This window comes from Gorilla gorilla, chromosome 5 (genome assembly GCF_029281585.2).
Source record: "Gorilla gorilla gorilla isolate KB3781 chromosome 5, NHGRI_mGorGor1-v2.1_pri, whole genome shotgun sequence".
Taxonomy (NCBI): Eukaryota; Metazoa; Chordata; class Mammalia; order Primates; family Hominidae; genus Gorilla; species Gorilla gorilla.
In genome coordinates, this window is record NC_073229.2 from 113858345 (window position 1) to 113883868 (window position 25524).

The window sequence follows — 25524 nt, forward strand, 5'->3', positions numbered from 1 at the left end:
ACATGGTATACTTTTACTGACAGTACACTTATTTAACATTCTGCAGAAAGTAAAGTGTTGCAATCACCTGTTTAGTCACCACTCTATGCTAGGAATAAATGTTTATTGATAGATCCATTCAGAAACTCTTTTGCCACTATCAAACATTTTTTATAATTTTAGACCAACAAACCTTCAATGTGGAGTCCAAAACGGACTTGGGTGCCTCCCTCTGCTGCATACCAGGCAAAGGGTTCCACATTAGCCAGTACTCTGGATTTGTGGTCACAGTACTGCTCCAGAAAGACATAAACATGGAATTAAATAACTCGGACCACAAAGATGTAATTTCTTCAGGAGACACCTAGAAATAAAGGAATAATTAGGTAAGAGAATATCTGAGAAAGACTCCATAAATTATTAGGTCTTCTTTCTTCTAAGGCCCATCTAAAACTATCATAAGTTTAAAGGTATTAATCCAAATTTTTCCGTTTCTCTGCCACCCCAGTCAACTTGGTCAAGGAATGTGACATGTTTACAGTTTTATTTAAAGCTGTACTAATGAAATTCTATTACGGAGTGTACCAGTATTCATATTCAATTTATTACAGAGGAAAAGTACAAAAAAGTATAAAAAACACTCTCACAATATATTTTTGAGCAACTGGGAAATTTTAAGCAGCAAATATTTTCATCTCATTTAATTGGAAACCAAATGAATACTCCTGTGATAAGAGTTGTAATATACCCTCATAATTACTACAAAAGAATATTTAAAATTCTTCCCTTTAAGAGGCACTTCAAAAAAACCTGAGGTTTCCAACATGGAATTTTGAGAATAAATAAAATGTTTCCCAACCAGTCTGTCACAGAAAATCTAATCAACTCATAATGTAAAGGAGGCTTATGTCTTGTGATTTTTACCTTCTGATGATGCAGCAAGGCCCACAGATCTCGAAGCTCTTCAGGTGTAACAGGTGTGTGATAAAGACAAAATGAGATTAGGTGATTTATCTCCTCATTTATCTGGGGTTGTTGATTTTTGCTGCATCTGTTCCAAAAATAAAGAGGGAGAGGGTGGGGTATAGACTATCAATGGACTACTGGAAAGCTGCTACATTAGGGAAAGTGTAACATAAAACTTACAGTACATTTATCTAAAAATGAACAACTCTACTGATAAAATTCTCAGTGACTTTTAAAGTAGAGTCAAAACTAGTAAAAAAAACCTTCAATAAATTTTGGCTTTCCAAAGTGGCAAATCACTTCCCTCTGCTTCGGTAACCATCCCTATCAAGTCTGTGGTTTGTTTATGGGTATAGGATACACAGAATAATCAAGAAAAAAAGTTCCTGCAAGGAAAACAACTGAAAGCATGGTTTACCTTCTGAGACAAGCTTGTGCCATAAAATCAGCTGTCACTTTGTACCGCCAAAGCATAGCCAGGTACTCCACTGCAGGCCACAGCTGAACACTCCTGGTGAGGTGGATTACGGAGGTCAAGTCTGGATGGGACAGGGAGGAAGCTTCATCATGCTTTTTCTCCAGAAAACCAAGTGAGAGTCCTTTGGCTTTCAGTTCTAAACACTGAGCATGCACAAAATTCTTCAATTCATCTGGACAAAAAGACAAATGTTGTATGAGAGCACAATGGTTAAGAGTATAGCCTCTAGATTCTCAACAACCTGCTATGTGACTGCAAGCTTAACTTGAGCTAACCAGAGTTAAGCTCCTTAACCTAAGCTTTGAGATTCTCATCTGTGAAATGATATTAATACCCACATGATTCTGATGGAATTAAAAATATATGTGAAATTTAGCCCTATGCCTGACACTTATATAAAGGTATATATACTCTACCCCTCACATCACCCAGAAAAGAAAAATCTAAGGGAAAACTTACTAACTACCAACAAGAGGATATTTTCAGAGCATCTGTCAGCTAGCCAAGTGCTAGAATATTTTACCTAGGCTGACATCTTCCAAAATATTTGCTCTGAGGATCAGTCCCCAGGCTTGCAGGAGACTTTTCTTTAATGTCCACTGAGAAGCAACCACTTGGAGACGGTTAATGTCTTCCTGCCATCCACTCTCCCCAAGGGCAGACATCTGCTCCCTGATGGCAAGGACTTTGTTAAGGACCTTCAGTTGTGAAAAACACTCCACCACCAGCTTGTCCTGAAACAACAACACCCACAAGAGCATACTATAGAGCACAAATGTGGTTTTCTTTAGTAGCCTATACAGGTCTCAGAATAAATTTATGATATATTCTTAATGTTTCCAGAAAACAAAGGACTTGTTTATTCCTGTTGCTGTCAAGAGATTTTACAGTGGTAATAAAGTTAACTCTCTACCCAGCCTTAACGGTCTCAGGAATAAGTAAGATGATAATATGTAGCAAATTACTAAACAGGATTCATGGGATAGAGCCTGCCCTCTTGTTATGTGCGGGTTCCGCATCAATTCAACCAACCGTGGGTCGAAAATATTCAGGGGGAAAAACGGATGGTTGCGTCTGTACTGAACGCGTAAGGACTTTTTTATCTTGTCATTATTACCTAAGCAATACAGTATAATCACTATTTACACAGCGTTTATATTGTATGAGGTACTGTAAGTAATTTAGAGATGATATAAAGGGTACACAGGTTATATACACACACAATGCCATTTTATATAAAAGTCTTGGGCTTTCCTGGAGGTTTGTATCCAAGGAGAATCCTGGAACCAAATCACCCCCAGATGCCAAGGGAAAACTGCAAGAGTTATGCTTTCAAGACAAGGATTAATCTTATACAATGTCAGTTCCCAAGTTCCAGAAGGACTTCAGAAGAAGTAGTCACATTTCTTTTATTTACTAAATGCTTCCAGGTGTACCTTAAAAGGAAACGGTCGTCCCAGGAACTTCTGCAACTTCTTTATACCAGCGAAGCCACCAGTCTGGCTTCCCAGACAATTCTGAATATGTTCTGAGACAGTCTGAACTTCTTTGTAATATCTTTAAAGGAGAACAAGGGCACAGGGGAAATAAGGAAAGGGGGAAATGCTAGACAGTAAGAGAAGCCATTAATATTTTCTTTCTTTCTTTCTTTTAATTGTACATTCACCAACAGGCCAAGGGAATAAACCAAAATAAAGCAAGAAGAAACAGTTTCGGTTCCAAATCTTATCCTTAACATCTATCTGTAATCATTGACATTATTACTCTAAATATGAATCTTACTTGTCTTCATAATTCATCAGAAGTCGGGGGATCTGGTGGACCAGATGTTTTAAAACCCAGTGCCAATGGAGGGCAAGAAGGGCCAGACCTGGGGCATCTACTTTTACTGTGTCGGCCACAGTCCAGAACCGGTCCCGCCACCGCAGAGAACCTAAGATCTAAAAACAAAGTCTCTTAGATAAGATGGCATGAAGAAAGACTAAAACAAGAAGAAAAATAAAAACAAAGTGAACCAAGACTGCTCACCAACATCTCCCGGGAAAAGACACACAACATAGGCTATAATTGCTAATCAATGCTCAATTTACATACACCAAAAGTATGTAATATATGTAGGAACAATAAGGCAGACAGAGGAGGCAAAGATCTTTTCTCTTAGTATTTGAAGCATAAAGTTATTAGAGAAAATGGACTTGCTGGGTCAAAGTATAGATTTTATGAGAAACTACTAACTGTATTCCAAAGCAGCTGTACCATTTTGTACTCCGAACAGAAGTGTAAAAGAGTTTCAGTTGTTTCATTTCTTTGCCAATACTTGCTGTTAATGATTTTAACTTTAGTTTTAATTTTAATTCTATTCTGGTGGATGGTACCGCACTGCGGTTTCAAGTTACATTTCTTTGATAACTGATGACATTGCAATTTTTAAAGTTCTTACTGGGCATTCATAGAACTTCCAAGAAGATATTCTATTCAGATGTCTTGCTCATTTTAAAAACTAGGTTGTATTATAGCTAGTTTATGGAATTTATGTGTTTTGTTAGCAGTTTTTCCCAGTATATTCATTCTCTCACAGTATGTTCATAAAGGTATCTATGAAGAATAGAAGTTTTAAATTTTGATGAAATCAATTTATCAATTTTTTTTTCATTTAGAAAGAATCCTAAAAAATCTTTGCCTATACTTAGATTGTAAAGATCTTCTCCTATGTTTTCTTTTAGCCAGCTCATAGTGTCAGTTCTATTTTTAAAGGTTTCATCCATGTTGAGGTAACTACATATAATGTGAGGTAGGGGTAAAGGCCCATTTTTTTTTTTGAGACAGCGTCTTGCTCCATCGCCAAGGCTAGAGTGCAATGGCGCAATCTCAGCTCACTGCAACCTCCGCCTCCCAGGTTCAAGTGATCTCCTGCCTCAGCCTCCTGAGTAGCTGGGATTACAGGCGCCTGCCACCACACCCAGCTAATTGTTTTGTATTTTTAGTAGAGATGGGGTTTCACCATGTTAGCCAGCCTGGTCTGGAACTCCTGACCTCAGGTGATCCACCCACCTCGGCCTCCCAAAGTACTTAGGATTATAGGCATGAGCCACTGTGCCTGGCTAGGCTCATTTTACTTTATATAAACATCTAATTCTTCCATCACCATTTACTGAATAGACCATTTTTTGCCATTAAATTACCTTTGCATATTTAACAAAAAACAAAACAAAAATAACTGACCATGTATGGGGAAGGGGGGGGGTCTAGCTGTGAATCCTCTGTTTTATTGGTTTAAATGTCTATTCTTAAGACAATACCATACGATTTTGTTTAATACAGGGTTGCAATGCAAATCAGGTAATATGAGTCTCCAACATGGCTCTTTGAATAATGCATTTTTACAGTAACATTGTTTCTAGATTAGTGATTTCCTATAGTGGTTCCATGAAGTCAAAGCTATTTTCATAATATTATGTTATTTGCCATTTTCACTATGATGACATTTACACTAATGGTACAAAAAAAGAAGGACTGGCAGGCAAATTATGACTATCTGACAGACACTGCATTGAAAATCAATGATGTGAATCTGTCACTTCAAGAAAAACAATTGAGAGGCCAGGTGCGTTGGTTCATACCTGTAATCCAGCATTATGGGAGGCGGAGGCAGGCAGATCATCTGAGGTAAGGAGTTCCAGAACAGCCTGGCCAACATGGTGAAACCCTATCTCCACTAAAAATACAAAAAATTAGCTGAGCGTGGTGGCACGTGCCTGTAATCCCAGCTACTTGGGAGGCTGAAGCAGCAGAATCACTTGAAACCAGCAGGCAGAGGTTGCAGTGAGCCAAGATGGCACCACTGCACTCCAGCCTGGGCAACAAGAGTTTAGAAACTCCGTCTCAAAAAAAAAAAAAAATAAAAAAAAAAATAAAAAAAAAAAAATTGAGGATATATGTTGCCATGATAAAATTTCAGCTTTTAAGCAAAACTTAGAATTCCGGAAAATTCTGGCCAGGAACAGTGGCTCATGCCTGTAATCCCAGCATTTACGGAGGCTGACGCAGGTGGATCACCTGAGGTCAGGAGTTCAAGACCAGCCTGACCAACATGGTGAAACCCCGTCTCCACTAAAAATACAAAAATTACCTGGGTGTGGTGGTGCGTGCCTGTAGTCCTGGCTACTCAGGAGGCTGAGGCAGGAGAATTGCTTGAACCTAGGAGGCAGAGGTCGGCAATGAGCTGAGATCACGCCATTGCATTCCAGCATGGGCGACAGAGCGAGACTCTTGTCTCAAAAAAAATTCTGGAAAACAGAGTTTGATGACTTCCTGGTAACGATTTTTCTGAAGAGATTTGTGATTTTTCACAAGTGTGACTTTTTACTTATTTATATTGAAGAATGAAATGTGCCAACTCAGTGAACAGTATTTTCCAAGTTACCAATGCACGAGCTATAAACTAATGCAGGGTCAAAGTCTATCCAAGGTGCAAACTAGGCCAGTGAATTTTCTTTTTTTAGACGGAGTGTTGCTCTGTCCCCCAGGCTGGAGTGCAATGGCACGATCTCGACTCACTGCAACCTCTGCCTCCTGGGTTCAAGCGATTCTCCTGCCTCCCGAGTAGCTGGGACTACAGGCGCCCGCCACCATGCCTGGCTAATTTTTTGTATTTTTACAAAATACAAAAGAGATGGGGTTTCACCGTGTTAGCCAGGATGGCCTCGATCTCCTGACCTCGTGATCCGCCCACCTCAGCCTCCCAAAGTCCTGGGGTTAGAGGCGTGAGCCACCGCACCTGGCCGTGGCCAATGAATTTTAACACAAGAAGTTCACTGATTATTTGCTCAGATTTTCCATTGCAAATAACCCTTACAAAACTACTTGTCATTTTTGGTGTGCCATCAAATAAGAATATTTGAAATTATATGAAATGGTTACTAAAATATTCCTCTCCTTTCCAACCTCCTAACTACAGGAGGCCAGTTTTTCTTCATAAACTTTATCCCAAACAACATACTACAAGAATCCATCTTTTCACAAGCCAGACATACAGAGACTTGCAGGAATGTACAACAGTTCCACATTTCTCAAATTTTATTTTAGAAATTGCTATTTTTTATTGAAAATAAGTTATTCATATTAACGTGAAATTCTTTGCTACTGTATTTTTAAGCAAATTTATGGGTTTATGTTTTTCAGATTCAGTTCTTAATATGTAAAAACTGACAGATATAACATCGTTGGAGTTTTTGAGAACCTTTAAGAGTATAGAGGCAGAGATCAAAAAGTTTAAGACTGGCTGCTCTACTTTACTAGACTTACTAGAATAATCTGGATTAAAAATTCCATTTAATGCACATGTGACAATAATGTCTAAGAGGACTTAAGTGGATTAAAATATAACTTACAATCTAACAACAGGTGAACGAATAAAAAAACTGTAGTAGATCCACACAATGGAATACTACTCAGCAATAAAGAGGAATGAACGACTGATACATGAAACCACATGGATGCATCTCCAAATCACAATGCTGAGTGAAAGAAGATAAACAAAAAAGTATATATACTGCATAATTCCACATATAGAAAATACAACTGATCCACAGTAAGAGAGCAGATCAACGGCTACCTCGTTGTGGGTGGGAGCAGGAAAGAAGAAAATACAAAAAGGGAATGAGGAAACCTTTGGGGGCGATGGATATGTTCATTATCTTGACTGTGATAATGGTTTCACAGGTGTATACATGTCAAGACTTATACACTTTAAATATATGCAGTTTATAATATGTAAATTATACCCCAATAAAGATTTTAAATATGTGTATAGGTATATTTAAAACTGTTAAGAATAAGTTTCTTAAATAATATTGGGCATATAACAACACTAAAGTTAGTCTTAGCCCTAAGAATCTTTATGCCAAGAAAGATAAATTTTGTTGTTTAAAAATAAAACAAGGTGCAGTTCCTTACCTCACTGACACTGGCATCAGACACCATTCCCTGGGAGGACTGTACCCAGAGCAGGACTAGTGCATCACAAAGTTCAAAAAAAGCAGCAAGATTGACCACAATTTCATGGGGCAGAGTGTGATAGCTTTCTGGATCTGAGAGTCGACATAAATAAAATGAGAACATTTCATCGGATTTAAAATAATCTCTGGACATTTTCAAAATAAACTGTAATCTAGAACTTAAATGTTATCCCCAGTACAAAGGTCAATTTTGAGAGCAAAAGCAAAAGCAAATTCTTTGCCTACTACAAGTTGAGTGTCTCTTATCTGAAATGCTTAGAATCAGAAGTCTTTCAGATTTTCAATACTTTTTTTGATTTTGGAAATCTTTGCATATACATAATGAGGTATCTTGGGGAAACACATAGTCCAAATTTTCTATTTTACAATGTTTTTAATAATTTTGTGCATGAAACAAAGTTTGGACTGCATTTTGACTATGGCTCATCATATGAGGTCAGGTATAAAATTTTCCATTTGTGGCATCATGTCAGTGCTCAAAAAGTTCCTGATTTTGGAGCATTTCAGATTTCAAATTTTCATATTAGGGATGTTCAATCTGTATTATTAAACTCGGCAAATGAGGCATGTATACCTACAGATGTAAATAATGTCTCACGGAAAAATGCAGATTATAAAGAAAAAAATGTATATTTTATACAAGTATTTAAGTATAAAATGAAAACTAGGTACATATGTTTAGATAGATAGTTAATACCAATAGATATGAGAAAACATAAATGAAACTATTACTAACAGTAGCTGATGTAAAGATGAACTTTTTCAATTTTCATACTTTAATAGTTTGAATTTTTTCCAACAAGCACAACTATCTTTTCAATTAACAAAAAATAAACATGGGAGAAATGCTCCCTCCTATAATAAATGCTTATGAATATGTACTTTTTCAGCCGACAGACCTAGTTTTCCAGTGGCTCTGTTACTTGCTAGAGACGTGACCTTGAGCATCTTCGTGTCTCTCTTTCCTCACTAACAACATGGGGACCTATATCACAGGTGGCTACAAAAAGTAAATGAGATCAAGGACACATAAAAAGCATTTAGCTAAGCACCTGGCACAAAGTAAGTGCTCAGTAAATGTTAGTCATTACTATTGAGTAAGGGGACATGTTTAAAATCAGGCCAGCAGATTAAAAGAAACCAGTAAACAACAGCAGCTGCTGAATATGCCTCTCAACTTTAGCAACATTATGCAATCAGATGCTTAATTAGAGAACACAAAAGGTAAATGTTCTTACCTTGATGGAATTCAAAGGACATTCTCAAAACACTATCTCTTAGCTTTTTGCTACCAACAGAAACCAAATTTCCTTCAGTAAAAACCCGTTTTTCCCGGTCAAGATATATGATTGTCCTGGAATGAGATTCAAAAAACATAACAAATAGCTATCGGTTAATAACATTTTCAATCATATCCTCTATTTGCTGGAACACTTGGAACATCAGGGTCCTTCATCCTGCCATTCCTCTCCTGCCTCTGCAAATCTTGGACTAAAGAGATGGAGATGAAAGTGACAACTACTAAGGTGAAAGGAAAGATCGATGAATGGAGAAAGCTGGGTCTAGGCAGACTCCCAGGCCTTGGTCTGTCACGATCTGACAAACTGCACTGTGAACTCTTCAAAGTGGCCATGGTAGAAATGGAGGAGTTGGTGGAGCAGAGGAGTAGGGGGCTGGTAGCTTGCAAGGCAACCTGTGAGGTACACACTATACTTGTGGATTCACTTTGAAAATTATGTAAATTCATATGTGAGTGTGTACATAAGTATGGAGGTGCTATTATGTCTCCCACATTTGAGGACAGGAAATGATGTTGACAGAGAGATTGCTGAGGAAGAGACAAGTAAAAACAAGTAGGTGAAAATGGGAGGAGCTGCTGGGAATCAAACAAAAACCAGGCTGGGCACAGTGGCTCACACCTATAACCCCGGCACTTTGGGAGAATGAGGCAGGTGGATCACTTGAGCTCAGAAGTTTAAGACCAGTCTGGGCAACATGGCAAAACCCTGTCTCTACAAAAAAGTACAAAAATTAGCCAGGTGTGGTGGTATGTACCTGTAGTCTCAGGTACTTGGGAGGCTGAGGTGGGAGTATGGCTTAAGGCCAGGAGGCAGAGGTTGCAGTGATCCAAGATTATGCCACTGCATTCCAGCCTCAGTGACAGAGCTAGACCCTGTCTCAAAAGCAAAACAAAAACAGAAAACAGTAGAAAATATGATTATCGTATGATAAAGGCAATCATGTCCAACACCCCGCAACTTCTCAGGTTCACAAAATTCAACACACATAAGCTATCTGACAGATTCTTAGGAAAGGTATAATCCGAGAAGCCAGTGAGGCAAACAGTGCCCAGAGCAGCAGGTTTCACTTACTTGTTTGCAGCTGATTCTAAAAGGGCAAAGAGCTGGTCAGGCTGGTCCGTTTGTGGGTCAAAGTCCATCAAATTTCTAATCATGTCCAGAGCCTGCACATTCCATCGGGGATCCAGAGGGATCACAAATTCATCTAGTTTAAAAACAGAACAAAACAAAAATCAGAAATATTGGAGAAACTCCTTGCCTGGGAAGTTTCAGTTGAATATTTTCATTGTTTTACTTTGAGCACATTGAATCATGATGGGGAAGAGGTTGAACCAGTAAATACCATGAGTTTCATCCCATAATACTAGAATAGCAGGGTTTAATAGCTTTTACACTCTATCTTTACCAAATGCAAAGTATCTGTATGTCCTGAAAGTTCATCCCAATGCAGGATATAAAGGTAATCTCTACTAGAATACAACATTCCAACCAATGAATTCAATTCCTGAGATCACACTAATAACTGGGCTAAATTACACAGTGGTCACCATTAGCTTAAAAAAAAAAAAATTACATACATGGCAGAAAATGAATGAATACACCTATCTGTTTTCATTAAGAAAACAATGCAGTTTTTTAAACTTAAAAACAAATTCTCTATAATCATAGTGTGGCTGCTGCTGCCCCACAATCCTCTGGCTCACACCTGACACAACTTCTGTGAAGCAGCAGGAGGAGACTGACATTCTCCAGAAGTTGTGAAAACCCAAGGAAGGGAGGCAAGACACAAAAAAGGGTAACATTAATTTGAAGGTGGCTGGCAGGACGGTTCAGTGGAGCACTTTAAGTTTTAAAAGCATCCACCATATAGTAGACTACCCAGACTACCCAGGACATACTGTGAACAGCAGGTGCATTAAGGAGGGAACCCATATTCCAACACTCAGTAAGATAAAAGGGCTACAAAACTGAAAAGGACAGTTGGAGCTAATGTGTTCCAACAGAGGACAAGCGATGCCTGCTGAAAATGAAAGCTGCTAATGTAGAACTGTGTTTGTAAAAGTTACAATCCTCTCATAGTGGAAAGCCATGCCTTAGTTCAGCAACAACTTGACTAGCAAAGTATTTTTCTCTATTGTTTGATTTCTTCCCGTTCACTCCATGATCTTCAGTGCACATAAAGGAATTATTTAGCACAAAAGCATCATGCATATTTTCTTCTAAACCAAATGGCCAGTGGTATATTTTGATCAACATCAAATGAAGATGGAGGTAGAAAATTTTAGATCTGGTGTTGTGAAAATGCCCATTTTCCTCATTAATGCTTGTGCCAATCAAGTTAATATTACTCTGTTCTAGGAAATGTTTATTCTCTCACTCCTTATTTAAAAAAAATTAATCTTGAATACTTCCTTTGATCAGATATCTTAGATGTCTATTTCTGTTATCACTATGGTTTTATAACTTCGTCATCAAGGCTTTCTCAGAGACAGGGTCTGGCTCTGTTGCCCAGGCTAGAATGCAGTCAGTGGCACTAACACAGCTCACTGCAGCCTCAAACTCCTGGACTTACACAATCCTCCTATCTCAACCTCCCAGGTAGCTGGACCACAGGTACAAGTCACCGCATCTATCATTAAAGTTTTATATTTTCCTAAATTAAATGACCCTGTGTAACTTTCCTTTAAGTCAAATATCTCGTGGTTTGAAACTCTTCCTACTAACGATACTGGTAGACAACACAAAGCTAAGGGTGGAAGGGACCTCAGAGAAATAAGAGCTTAATTCCCCTAGTTTCTAAACACAGGCAGAGACAGTGAATGATGAGCCAAAAATCTACCAAGCCAGTTTGTGGCAGGATTGGTACCAGGGCCTAGTGTTCCAACTCCTAGGTTCTTTTTACTGCATGGCATATCATCAGCCTCCTTCAGAAGCTGGAGGATAAATGGATAGCTTCAGGCCAAGCATGGTGGCTCAAGCCTCTAGTCCCAACACTTTGGGAGACCAAAGCAAGAGGATTGTTTGAGGCCAGGATATCAAGACGACCCTGGGCAACTTAGTAAGACCCTGTCCCTTAAAAAAAAAAAAAAAAAAAGTAGTTTCAAAAAAAAAGAGGGAGAATTTGCTTCTGCATATCATGAGTCTTCTAAAAAATACTGTTATGTTGAGACCTCTAACAGGTCAGATCTTTCCCCATAAAGTCAAAAGATAAGTTTCCAAGACAGTGCTGAGAGCTAGAAATCAAAAGTGCATACCTGTTGTATTTGGTTGTAATATTTTGAAAACATTACTGACTGCACCTGAGAGGGAATGTGAGTAAAAATTCCTGAGAGATGCAGCACTGGCTTCCAAATGAATTTGTATGGACTCTGTGGAGGAAGGAGAAACCAGTGTTAGACTCTAAAGCATTGCTACCCAATTGAACGTTCTGCAGTGATGAAAATGTTCTACAGCTGCATAGAATAACCACTAGTCACATATGAGGACCTGAAATGTGGCCAGTGCAACTAAAGGACTGGATTTTTTATTTTTTTAAATGTAATCTACATTTACATTTTAGTAGCCCTCTGTGGCTGGCTAGTGGCTATCATATAGGACAATACAGATAAAAATATTTATAAAAATACTCTACATATATTTAGACAGATGACCACATGTGTTACAAAATATTATAAACATCCATGGGCTTATTGACAAATTCTCATGAAGTAGAAAGGCTCATGTAAACTCAATTACTTAATCTCCACCAACAAATTCCATGTTCTGTACTTTACAATTCAAGCAATGTTGTTATTGTTGCTTTGTCCTCTCTTAAAATGAAAGAACTACAAAGAAAGTACAGGTGGCCCTCCATATCTGAGGGTTCCACATCTGTGGAATTCAACCAACTACAGATCAAAAATATTCAAAAATTTAAAAAAACAAAAAATAAAAATACAACAAAAATAATATAAATTTTAAAACAACATACTACAACAACTATTTACATAGCATTTACATTGTATTAGGTATTATAAGTAATCCAGAGATGATTTAATGCATACAGGAGGATGTGTGTAGGGTATATGAAAATACTATCCCATTTTATATAAGGGGCCTTAGCGTCCACGTATGTTGATGTCCCTGGGTGGGGGAGGAAGAGTCCTTGTATCAATCCCCCACAGATACCAAGGGACAACTCCAAGTGTGACAACATGGAGCACTGGAACTAAAATAAGATTAGAATCTTATATACTTTTAGAGGAAATGCATTTATCAAAACTAATACCTTTCCCATATAGAATGGTTCTGTAGCAGTAGTACAGCACAAAAAGCAGATGTTCAAAACTAAAAAGTAAAATAATACAGTATGCTTTCCTTTTGAATTTGTTAGGAAGGTGACTATATCCTGAAATGCTAAGGATAACATGGAAACAAAAGTTTATCTTGTGACACATCTACAGGCAGACTTGCTCCTTAACAGTAATGCTAGACCACAAATTTCTTCCTAGGAGACCTCCCAACTGTAATTTTAACAGTGTAGTCACAGATTAACACAGCTGCTGAGGCACTTAAATAGCATAAGTGTACATAAATCACATCAGTGGACAAATTAAGCTGTTCTACTCACCAAGCCCCTGCGGTATATTCTTGGCTAAATGATAAAGCCATTTAACTCTGAGCATCCAATCTTGATTGGTTGCTCTTTCTATGAGCAATTTAACAGCCATGACCAAAACATCTGGTTCATCGATCCAGTAAGTATTCACTTCGACTGCATTGAATTTCAGGTTCTCAGGGCTGGGGGACTGCATAATTTTCTCTAAGTCTTGCAAGGTAAAAGGCTGACTCCTGAAATTCATTTGAATGAACAAACTCAGTACTAGAATAACCTTTTATTTCACATTCCAAATAACTGAGAAAACCTCTTTCACAAATATTGGACCAAAGGTAAGAGAGAAAAGGAGAGTCTCCCACAGAGGAAGAAAGTTAAAACATACCTAATAAATAATCAATAGGGAGCAATATCACAATGAACAATAAAACTATGACAGCTACATAATAAATGGCCACAGAATGCTCCAGTTAAATATATTGTGTCCTGACCATTTCCAGCAAAAACAAAAACCAGCCAAGAAACCAAAGACACAAGCTGAAGGCTCCACTGACCTTGTCCAGCTGCTGGTTTTCATGCTCATCCTGTTGAGACAATATGCTAAGATCTGTCCATCTCTTCGGACTGTAGACAGGTGTGAATCTTCAGTAGCAAAGAGAGCTGAGGGCACAGAATCTGGCCACAGTCCCATGCCAAGAATGGAGTCTCCCCAGGTTTCATGTGCTCGCAAAGAAGAAAGATGTTTCTCCAGTAAAGCCTGTACAAGCTGGTAGGAGACAAAAACACAGTACAGTGGTACCAACATAAAAGTGATATTCCCCAAAAAACAGCAAAGTAATAATAGTCCATGTGACCACCTCACAACAACTTTTAATACACTCCTCAATGAAAAACACAAGTCAAATTCTACTTTTCCTGATGACATGTAAGTTTAAAAAAAAAAAAAAAGGAATATTTACATTCAAGCTATTTTCCAGAAAAGTACCTGGATACCAGATCTCTATTAGAGCAAACTGCAGTGGTCAACTCTCTTAGGTCACTGAGTTGCCACCTTTAAAAATAATTTCCTCGTACTCAATAATGTAGGGTATTACAACTTAGAAACATTCTGCAATACTTCATAGTACCTTCCGGTTTGCTGGTGAATGCTGGGAACAGACATATACTTCCCAGCATGCTTCAGAAAAGGCTCTGTCTAAACTCAGCCCTCGCTGCAGGTACTGGACAATTAGTATGGCTGTCTGGATTAGAGTTGATACAGAAGATGTTGGAGAACCTATTAAAAAAAAATTGCCATCTATAAACAATAGAGTCTTTAAAATCTCCAATGAAAATGGATAAATTCTGCCCTCCCATCAAACCTCCTTCCTGTCAGCCCCACCCAAATACTTACTTTACCAAACATTCCAAGTAGACTCTAGAGTCCTCCGAGGGCACAAAGGACCTGTAGGAACCTTTGTATTCCTATCTCCCCTGTTTCTCTCTGGCTGTCTGTAGTTTATTATGGGGGACTCATTTATAGATGTGATAAAGTCTGGTAACATATATCCTTAATCTAATGCTGACACACACTGAAGGTGGCAAGTTGAGTGTAACCTCATAAAAGACCATGGGATTTGAAATCCAACAGGCCTATTTGCAAATTCCAGCTGTTATTATTAACTGATAAATTACTCAAACTCTGAGTCTTATCTGAAAAATGAAAACATATGCCTTGCAGAACTAATGTAAAGATTAAATAAACAGCTGGGCATGGTGGCTCACGCTTGTAATCCCAGCACTTTGGGAGGCCTAGGTGGGCGGATCACGAGGTCAGGAGATTAAGACCACAGTGAAACCCTGTCTCTACTAAAAATACAAAAAAAAATTAGCCGGGCGTGGTGGCGGGTGCCTGTAGTCCCAGCTACTCGGAAAGGCTGAGGCAGAAGAATGGCATGAACCTGGGAGGCGGAGCTTGCAGTGAGCCAAGATCACGCCACTGCAGTCCAGCCTGGGCGACAGAGCGAGACTCCGTCTCAAAAAAAAAGAAAAAAAAAAAAAAGATTAAATAAACAATCTGCATGGTACCTAACACAGAGTAGTTATCCAACAAGCAATACTTCATTTATTATCTTGTTCCTTTTTGTGTAATTGAACGTTTAGAAAAAGTAACACCTGTCTGCTTTAAACAACTCAAAGTTTCCTCTTTATTCCAACTTCAAGAGGCTGTTGATGACCCTGGAGAAATGATGGGCAAACTTCATAAACCTCAGTGAGTAAAGTGGAATTACTCGAGGGTTAGCCTCTGCTTACTTGCATCAGAATGACATAAGAAGCGTCTTTCAGATACTGATTCCTGTGCCTTGCCCTGCCCTGCTGAACCCAATCTCTTGGGGTGTCTGGAAATCCACATTTTTAAAAAGTTTTCCTGATAATTTCTATATACACTAAATGTACGAAATCTTTGATGAGCAGTCCAATGGAATGACATAAATTTCTTGAAGACTAAAACTCTGCAAAGGCCCAAAAGTCAAGCACCTCACCTACAACAGTGCTCCGGGTCTCTGTGTGTAAAGCCAAGAGGATGTCACATACACTGTTCCCCACCAATCCAAGGCTGTGCAGCAGAACTTTCAAATCCAGGTTGTCTGGGGTGCTTGCATCCCCTTCCCCTGAAATGTAGATTTCAAGTCCACGATTCCTCATAGCTCGGGATATATCTCCATGAACAGGATCCATCGAGAGGAAAAGTCTAGAAAAATAGCAATTCAAAGAAAAAAACGATTTTAAATCCCAGTGCAACCAAAGGTGTAGCTCAGCCCTCAGTCAGTGAGGGCAAATCCTATGTGGCTCATTGTCACAGAATTCACACCAAGGATCTTTTACTTCTAGCATGCATCAATATAGCAAAAGATTTTCTCTAAACCTACTTTCCTAAGGAACTGTGTATGATATATCCAGTGTACCTTTAGTGCTGAGAACTTTAAAAATTTAACCTTCAGATATTCCCCAGAGTAGGCTGTACTAATTCATTATTCTAACTCACCTACAGACAGCAGAACAGGAAGCAAGTGTAGTCTCCTGAAACAACTGGATTCATATATTGAATGCCCATCAACATCTCCATCTAGTTATCTTACACCTCTGATGTATGTCTGAAAGTAAACAGCTGATTCCCGGTAGACCCTCCCCACATTAAACCTGCTCCTTTACCAGTCTTCCCTTTCTCAATGAATGGCAACCCCATTTACCCAGTTACTCAAGCCAAAAACATAGGTGTCATCCTTGATTCTTCTTTTTCTCAACCCACATGTCCATCAGCAAACCAACCCATCTGACCACCCTCATCTAAGCCACTGTGATGTGTTGCCTAAATTACTGCAAAAGGATCGTGACTGGTATCTCTGCTTCCCACCTTCGTCACCAATGCAAGGCAAGGACCTTGCCCCTCTTGTTTATGCTGTGTTTCCAGAGCCCAGCAATGCCTGGCAAATAGTAAAGCCTCAGTAAGTATTTGTTAAGTGAATTAATAAATGGGTGAACTTCTCCATGATTCAGTTTATAAATAAAATATATAAGGAAGTCCTACTGAACGTCTACCTCTGCTACTGAGGCTGTCAGATTCTGAGGCAGAAATGTAAGAGATATAAATACCTGAAATTGGGATTTGGTGTTATCGTGGGAGTGGATCCATCTATCATTCCTCTCTCACTAATAGTGAGGACACCTCCGGGTTCAAGCAAAGCATTCAAACGATCCAACACTGATGGGCTGCAGAGACAGAATTCAGATGGCGGATAGGCTGACATGCTGCATTGACTCTTCTTTCCTTCCATGCACGGGGCTCCAAATGCTTTTGACTCACATTTCCTTTCGGCACAATCATTCACCCAGATACAACAGTGATCTCTTTCAAAAGTAGATTCCCCATTGATTTTCCTTCTCGCTTCCCTAGGCACACAGCCCAGGGCCTTATACCCAGTAAATACACAAGACATTTTTGAATAAATGAAATTAAAGAAAATGATAAGTTCCTTGCACTATAACCTTTTCACTTTTTCCTTTCCTGCTCCCCATCCCTCAACATTATCAAATCCATTTAAGGCGGCTGGATTTCAATTTGTAACATTCAGATAAATGCTCCGTGAAGAAATAGTCATCATCTAACTTGTAGTAGCTTCTATGTTAACTGTATATGTACAATAGTTTCACACTTGTCCTTTACCTTACTGCAAGATCAAGAATGATACATGGTTGAATTGCTGCATCACTGATGGCCATTTAATAAATGCCTGCCCTGTGTCAGACCCTGCATTAGAAAAACCTGCACTGAAGAAACCCTAACAAAAGGAAGACTTCTGATATTAAATTAAAAGGCCTAACTCAAAGGACATTGCCAGGAAAAATAATCCAATTTTGTTAGCCTTTGCTTTGGCTGAAAATTATCATACAGAGCTGAAATCTTATAACTGTCTGATGACGAATTACCACTGTTCACCACAGGGAGAAGTCTACAGAATATGGCTGAGGATGCTTGCGTAATTAAGAAAAATAGTAGCTTCAAAATATCAGCACTTCTATCTGGGTTTCTACTTTGACAAGCATATCCCAAATTTCAAGTTGGACCACTGATTAGGCATAAGGTTCTTACTTGCAGAAGTTAACATTGTCCATCAGAAGCCAGTCTCCAGACTTCAGGGCCTGAACAAACATGCTGTCAACCCATTCAAATGTGCCATGGCTATGGCCACTGGCCAACTGCGTAAGCTTCACACCAAAGCTTCGGAACTCTTCAACAAGTTTGGCAAACTCTGAAATGTCACAGGGAAGAATCACCATCCACAGCACTTAACTTCAAACAAAGAATTAAGTTTATGAAAAGGAAGCTTGATACTTCTAGCCAAGGTTTTTAAGATTTCATAAAAGAATAAATAGAAGAATGTTTTGCTTCTGTTTAAACACAGATAGGAAAGTTAAGTTTAAGACAGAAAATACTTTTTAATGGCTCTCTGTATTAATAGCTACTCAGGGTTGACTCTAGGGTGATAGAGGTGGCAAATGATTTTTCTGTATTACGGTTTCTCAAATGGCAGAAGGAGGATGTTTCCCACCTATCAGTGCATTTATACTAAATGAAAGTGCTATAACTTCACACAGTGCAAACTGGGCTTCCTTTATAATGAGCATATCATATGATTATAGTAATATAGTAATAACTGGTAATTACTTGCCAAATGCTTTATAGTTTATATAGCCCTTCCCTCGAAATTTTTCAATTGATCTTTTTGGTTGGAAACTGTTTTATGACCATTTTTCATATCACAAGGTAATACACATTGGATTTCTACTTCTAAAGATGAGGGAGTAACGAGGTTTAGACTTAACATACCATAGCCCAACCACCTGCTAACTGTAAAACTGTAGGCAAGTAATTTTGTCTCTTTGAATATTCACATTCTCATCTATTAGATGTAGATAATCCTTCCTATAATGCAGTGTTGCCACGGTGATTAAAAGTACTTATATTCAGTATAGTGTTTATAATAGAAATTCATAACTCAATGGTGAGTTTTACAATACCTATTTAAAAATATATGACACATGACTGCATCGGATATCTTTTATAATTAGAGTGAATGAGTAAAGGATTTCAAGTTCAAATGGCAGGCTTAAAGTGAGAAATGACAGATCAAATCAACAATGAAGAAAGTAAATGAGTGGCCCACCGCCACAGATAAAATGTTTGCTGGCCAAGAAGTGGGATGTCTGATTTCTTCGGCCATAAGGAATCAACACTTTTTAATCAGTTACAAGCAGGCTTTGGAAATAAAGAATGACAAGCATAGTGACAGACCCAGCCTGTGGGCCTTTAGGTTGAATCCTCCCTAAGAGCATGCTCACCACCACTCTGAAAGTGGCGCCACAAAATGAGAGAAGTTTCCATGTTAACTGGATGGCATACAGGATGATATATTTCCTCCATCTCCACACAAATGAATAAACACATCCTACGAACTCAGACTCCTATTCTTCAGTTTAAAAATGCTCAATTTCTTGAGAAATTACTGAGTAAAAAAATAGCCAATAATAATAAGTTTTACATGCTGTTTTATCATTATAGGTGATTACACACAAAATAAACCATAAAGCACCGTAACCAATTTTTTTCCTATTTGATTTTTCAGGATCAACTATTCTGAATACTTTACCTCAGCTTCATTTTACTTTCTAGGTCAAACTTTCCCACAAGTTCTGATTGTTAATAATTACTAAATTAATACAAAACATTTGTAAATCTTTTACGTGTAAATGGACACAATATAAGCAATGGTAAGCTCCTGATACAGAGATCCAAATATACATACCTGCCTTGCAGTATGAGTTGATTTTATTGTTGAGTCGCTGCATAAGCAATAACACTGCTTCTAGTTTGTTGACAATCTCCATCGTGATAGCTTTACCACCTTCTCCAAGACACTTAGGCTTATATGTCAGAAGAAAATGACTCCAGGCTCGCAGCACTACTTCTGCATCATCAGCACTGATAAGGAGGCTATCCCTTAACAGTGCCCTTACAGTTCCCTCCACCTTCTCTAGCAGCCGCCTCCAAGGTCGTATAAGATCAACCTGTAATTTCCAGAGGACATGAACTCATCATAGGGTCAGAGAATACTGTTATCTGTACTCATCACCAACTCAGAAGACTCTCAGTCAGACCACGGGGTTTATTATGCTTTGCCAGAAAATATGAAGGCAGACTGGTTACCTGCTCAAATCCACCCAGCAGCTCAGTAGTATCCATTGCACTGTTCATAGCCATGATCTTTAATGTGTGGCCAGTAAGGTGTGCCAGAAGCTGGACCAGGCTGGTCTTGCCCACAGAGGCTGGCCCGACCAGGATGACCATCCAGCTCATCTGCACACACTTCATGATTGACTCCAGGGGTTGGAATGACTGCTGCAGGAGCAACAGGGGATGGCGGGACGGGTGAGGAACACAGCTCCCACGGGAAAGGACTGAGTAGCCCAACTGAAAAGACATGCCAGTGAGATTTCCATAAGCGTGCCTGGTAGTGGGAGCAGAAGAAACCATTAAAAAATGTCAAAGGATAGAGGATTATCCTAGTCTCCTTACCTGAACATCATAGGGAGTGATACGAAATAGTCTGGTTCCCATGTATGGGTTGGAATTTGAACCAAACACATCCTTGAATACAGCAATGACCTAAAGGAAGAAGATAATGCAATAAAAACACAAATCACTCCACCTAATTCTTAGGCAAACTTTCTAGAAAACAAGCACACTGATAAGAGTCACTATTCTAAAAACACTGGCCACAATTCCCTTATCCTTTTGAATTTTCTCTTACAAAAAGGATTGACTGCATTTATTTAATTCTTTGGAATGAAAGTAAATTTGAGATTGAGAACATAGCAGTCATATTCCAAACTATCTGAGATACCAGTAAGAATGCACCATAAATTAAATTGAAGCCATGGACACTGTAGTATTGAAATCTAGAGACAAAAAAAGAGTTGTTTGCTTTCATCATTGAAGATACTACCTAAAAAGAGGATAGAACAGTAATACGAAGATTATAAAGAAAAATGACCATTCATTAACCACCATGTACCAAACACTGTATTAAGTACTTTGGTAGATTATTTCTGATCTTTATACCCATGCAAAATAGTTACCATGTCCATTTTATATAGACAACAGCACTCACAAGAGTTATAGAATTTGCCCATGGTTGGTGACCGATTTTAAGTCTAAGCCAGTCAGCCTCCAAAAAACATGTTATCTCTCCAAATATTTATGTAGATATGAAAACCAAATTTATTCCTCTAACCAATTATTTACATTGTTATCCTTTCATTAGCAGTAATGCTATTAGAAAATGTTCTGTTGACTCTCTTTTATTTTGGATCTCTAAAAAATCTAAGAGTAATGGTGGGGGGGCGGATAGAGGTATATAAAAAACATTAATTTAGCCCACAGAAGTAGGGAAAATTAAAGCCAGAAAAAAAATAAATAAAATATACAAAATAGTATTTCTAAAAAGCAGCAATACTTATATAATTGAATACTACAATGAAGTTAAAAAATAAAAATAATACAGATAAAATCATAGTCAGTGTCAAACATTGGACTGTGAGACTAAAAGCAGCATAGGAAAGTGTTCCTGTCACCTACCTATGAGTCCAGGTGATACATGACCTCATGTTCCACACTAAAGTATATAATCTCCAACCCCTGATGTTCTACCAGAGGGTTAAAATTACAAATATTGCTACTCGGGAGGCTGAGCCAGGAGAATCACTTGAACCCAGGTTGCAGTGAGCCAAGATCACGCCACTGTACTCCAGCCTGGGCGACAGAGCAAGACTCCATCTCAAAAAAAAAAAAAAAAAAATTTCCAATCTAGCTCTTTGGTTTAGCTTTATAAAATCAAAATTCCATTCAACTGGACTCTTCTAGCTTTTACAGACTTTATCCTTCTATGACATTATTCTTCTTGACCTTGTCTCCCCCGCTAGAAAACACCTATAAGGTCCATTACAATAACCTTGAACTGGAAGAGTGATGGAAAACTTCCACATACCACAATGACCCAGCACCTGACTAATCAATCATTCAACAACTGGCATGTGTTTTGGTCATAATTAATATACTATAAGTGGATGAAGAAATTAAAATACTAGCTGATTATGTGAATTATATATCAATAAAGCTGTTAAAAACCACTAAGACTTTCTCCTAATCAAATGACTGAAAGTCACCTACGTATGATAAATGAGTTAGTGTGTAATTAGATTCTGAATACCACACTAAAGAAGCTCTGGGTGGCCGGGCACAGTGGCTCACTCCACTTGTAATCACAGCACTTTGGGAGACTGAGGCAGGAAGATTGCTTGAGCCCAGGAGTACAAGACCAGCCTGGACAACACGGCAAGACCACATCTCTATTAAAAGTAAAAACAAATTAGCCATGCCTTGGTGGCATGTGCCTATAGTTCCAGCTTATCAGTGGGCTGGGGTGGGAGGATCCCTTGAGCCCAGGAGGTCAAGGCTACATTAAGCCGGCATTGTGCCACTGCATTTCAGCCTAGGCAACAAAGTCAGACCCTGCCTCAAAAAAAATAAGAACAGCTTTTCGAGGTAGGAGTCGACTCCTGTGAGGTATGGTGCTGGGTGCAGATGCAGTGTGGCTCTGGATAGCACCTTATGGACAGTTCTGTCCCAAAGGAGGGATGAGAATAGCTACTGAATTGTTTCTTCCCAGGTCCTAAAGAGCAAGCCTAACTCAAGCCATTGGCACACAGGCATTAGACAGAAAGCTGAAGTTGAAATGGTGGAGTCCAACTTGTCTGGACCAGCTCAACGGTTCTGCTCCTGGTAACGTTTTTATCCGTGGATGGCTTGCTTGGGTAAGGACATGAAGACAGTTCCTGTCATACCTTTTAAAGGTATGGAGAGTTGGCTTGACTACCCTGTGTGGAGCAAGTTTTAAAGAAGCAAAGAACTCAGAATTCATGCTTGAAGAAATGCAGGCAGACCTGTTATCCTAAACTAGGGTTTTTAATGACCACAACAAGCAAGCATGCAGCTTACTGCTTGAAAGGGTCTTGCCTCACCCAAGCTGGAGTGCAGTGGCCTTTGAAGCTTACTACAGCCTCAAACTTCTGGGCTCAAGTGATCCTCAGCCTCCCAATGGTCTTTGTAGACCGCCTGATGGAGTCTCATGGCACAAGAATATTAAAACAATGTCTTCAATTTTAATAAATTTTTGCAATCCAAAAAAAGAAAAAAAAATAAGAACAAACAGAATGGGTAGCAGAATGAAAGGGCTGTGAAAGTCACATGTGCTATGGGCCAGCCACATCTTCACATTTCAACAAGGAGGTTACTGCTTCTAGTGCATGCATCTATGTATCTATTCATTTATTTTCAAACAGTGAAGTTTACTAGAAGGAAACAGCAGACAAACTGGAGAGGGCCTAAACTGGAAAGCCGGCTCTGCTACCTGTGACACTCCATAACTTTAAGCCTTGGATCTTCACCTGTAAGATGCCATGACAGCACCTCCTGCCTACAGCTATCGTGAGCATTCGGCGAGACAGGATTTTAAATACCACAAACTAAAATGCACACGTTATTACAATTCCTTACAGTGGGAATTCTAGTTTTACAAACAGGTATTTTTATTTTCACTTAAACACAGAATATTCTCTCTTTATACGATTATACTTTCTAGACAAAATGCTTTGTAATTTGACATTTATTTAAAAACAAAACAAAACAGAAAAACTTCCTCTTCTATGGAGTATCACCTGTCTGCCTCCTCCTGCTTCTCACCTTGGTGCCTGTAAAGATGGTGAAGACTTAGTTCTTTACTACTGGAGGGCAATACTGCTTTAAGGTATGTGATCATGGGGATTTGGATAGATAAGCAAATTATGTCCTCTAAAGCAAGCTACTCTATATTGTGAGACCCCAAAGTAGGAGAACGTTTAGTCTGTTCTTTTAACTTTTAAATTTTGAAGCAGCTTTAACAGGCTTGCTAGCCGGGCGTGGTGGCTCACGCCTATAATCCCAGCACTTTGGGAGGCTGAGAGATGTGGATCATCTGAATTCAGGAGTAGAGATCTTCCTGACCAATATGGTGAAATCCCGTTTCTACTAAATACAAAAAATTAGCCTGAACTGGTGGCTCATGCCTGTAATCCCAGCTACTTGGGAGGCTAAGGCAGGAGAATCACTTGAACCTGGGAGGTGAAGTTGCAGCAAGCCAAGATTATGCCATTGCACTCCAGCCTGGGCAACAAGAGTGAAACTCAGTCTCAAAAAAAAAAAAAAAAAAAAAAGAAAGGCTTGCAATTAGTGTATGTCCTTTCTCACCCACAGGAAATCAACTTTCAGATGGAAAGAAATACAAATACCAAGTATGAAACTCACCTTTTTTTTGTCCTCTTCGGTTCTCATTCTTTCACCATAGACCAAAAACACATGCTGACAAGGATCATAACACCCAGGGGACTGGTCAACCAGCATCAACTGACACCAGCGGAAAAGGTCCCGGAGGTTGAATTCCCAGGGTCCTCCTTTTTGCCCCCATTTCTTCTCAACAGTCACTTCATGATCAATCTAGAAAGAAAACATCCTGATTGGGAAACATGCCCTGCTTACTACTAGGCACTGCATTAAGTACTAGGAATATACTACAAAAGCATATGTAATCTGAAACAAAAATTAACAGGCTTGATTCAGAGCCTCTTTCTCAAGACTTCCAAATGCCTGGCATATCCTCTAAGCATTAACACTGGTAGTCACAATACAGAAATGAATTACTGGAAGCCTCCACTGCGTAGTGTCCCTTCCACTAGAAACCTGTAGAATTCAAAGTAATTTTTTTTAGTTAGAGATCCTGATAATTTGGTAGAACTCTATGTTGAAAAAACGCTGGTTCAAATACAGCCAGAAAAAAAAAGAAACCAATACGTGTAGGTACTTACTTGGTTATTGAAAGCAACCATTTTCTTAACAATATTTTTCTCAATGGCTGGAAACAAAGTACTGGCAATGAACTCCATGTCAATTACTGTAAGAGGATCAACGAAGACCTAGAAATCCAAAAATAACATGAAGAAATGCCTTTGTTTCTCTTTACCAAACACTAGAAATGACTACCATGTCTTATTATGCAAAATCTTTAATACCAAGTAACAATACATGAGAAATATAATTTTCAGTTATAGAAAGTTCTTTTTTTGTGTTTTGAGAATAAAGAATCATAAAATCTTCTAAATACAGCTGAGTAGAGGTTTTGTTTTTAAGGTCTATTCTAGTGAATTAAAGAAAAAAGAGGTCCAGTGCGGTGGCTCACACCTGTAATCCCAGCACTTTGGGAGGCCAAGGCAGGTGGACCATGAGGTCAAGAGATCAAGACCATCCTGACCAGCATGACGAAACCCTGTCTTCACTAAAAATACAAAAATTAGCTGGGCATAGTGGCATGTGCCTGTAGTCTCAGCTACTCAGGAGGCTGAGGCAGGAGAATTGCTTGCTCCCAGGAGGAGGAGATTGCAGTGAGCCAAGATCACGCCACTGCACTCCAGCCTGGGTGACAGAGCAAGACTCCATCTCAAAAAAAAAAAAAAAAAAAGATACATGTTATTAAAAATTTCCTATGTATAATGTAAAATGCT

The 25524-nt window shown here is 38.8% G+C and overlaps 1 protein-coding gene across 6 annotated transcripts in view; it reads right to left on the bottom strand.

Annotated features, from left to right (window-relative positions):
- The window catches only part of MDN1 (midasin AAA ATPase 1), a 189084-nt gene that overhangs the window by 56547 nt on the left and 107013 nt on the right, over positions 1-25524 (bottom strand). For all 6 annotated transcript variants that reach the window (XM_055391822.2, XM_019029484.4, XM_055391823.2 and 3 more), the window contains 21 exons: positions 24832-24939; positions 24275-24463; positions 20450-20539; positions 20081-20344; positions 19680-19941; positions 17966-18125; positions 16969-17085; positions 15858-16066; positions 14463-14611; positions 13890-14101; positions 13351-13571; positions 11996-12109; positions 9813-9945; positions 8679-8794; positions 7379-7512; positions 3206-3363; positions 2860-2980; positions 1947-2157; positions 1364-1595; positions 904-1030; positions 173-343 (listed from right to left, as the gene is read on the bottom strand). In XM_055391822.2, the coding sequence (XP_055247797.1) occupies positions 173-343; positions 904-1030; positions 1364-1595; positions 1947-2157; positions 2860-2980; positions 3206-3363; positions 7379-7512; positions 8679-8794; positions 9813-9945; positions 11996-12109; positions 13351-13571; positions 13890-14101; positions 14463-14611; positions 15858-16066; positions 16969-17085; positions 17966-18125; positions 19680-19941; positions 20081-20344; positions 20450-20539; positions 24275-24463; positions 24832-24939 (3498 nt within the window). The remainder of the gene's footprint in view (positions 1-172; positions 344-903; positions 1031-1363; positions 1596-1946; positions 2158-2859; positions 2981-3205; positions 3364-7378; positions 7513-8678; positions 8795-9812; positions 9946-11995; positions 12110-13350; positions 13572-13889; positions 14102-14462; positions 14612-15857; positions 16067-16968; positions 17086-17965; positions 18126-19679; positions 19942-20080; positions 20345-20449; positions 20540-24274; positions 24464-24831; positions 24940-25524) is intronic.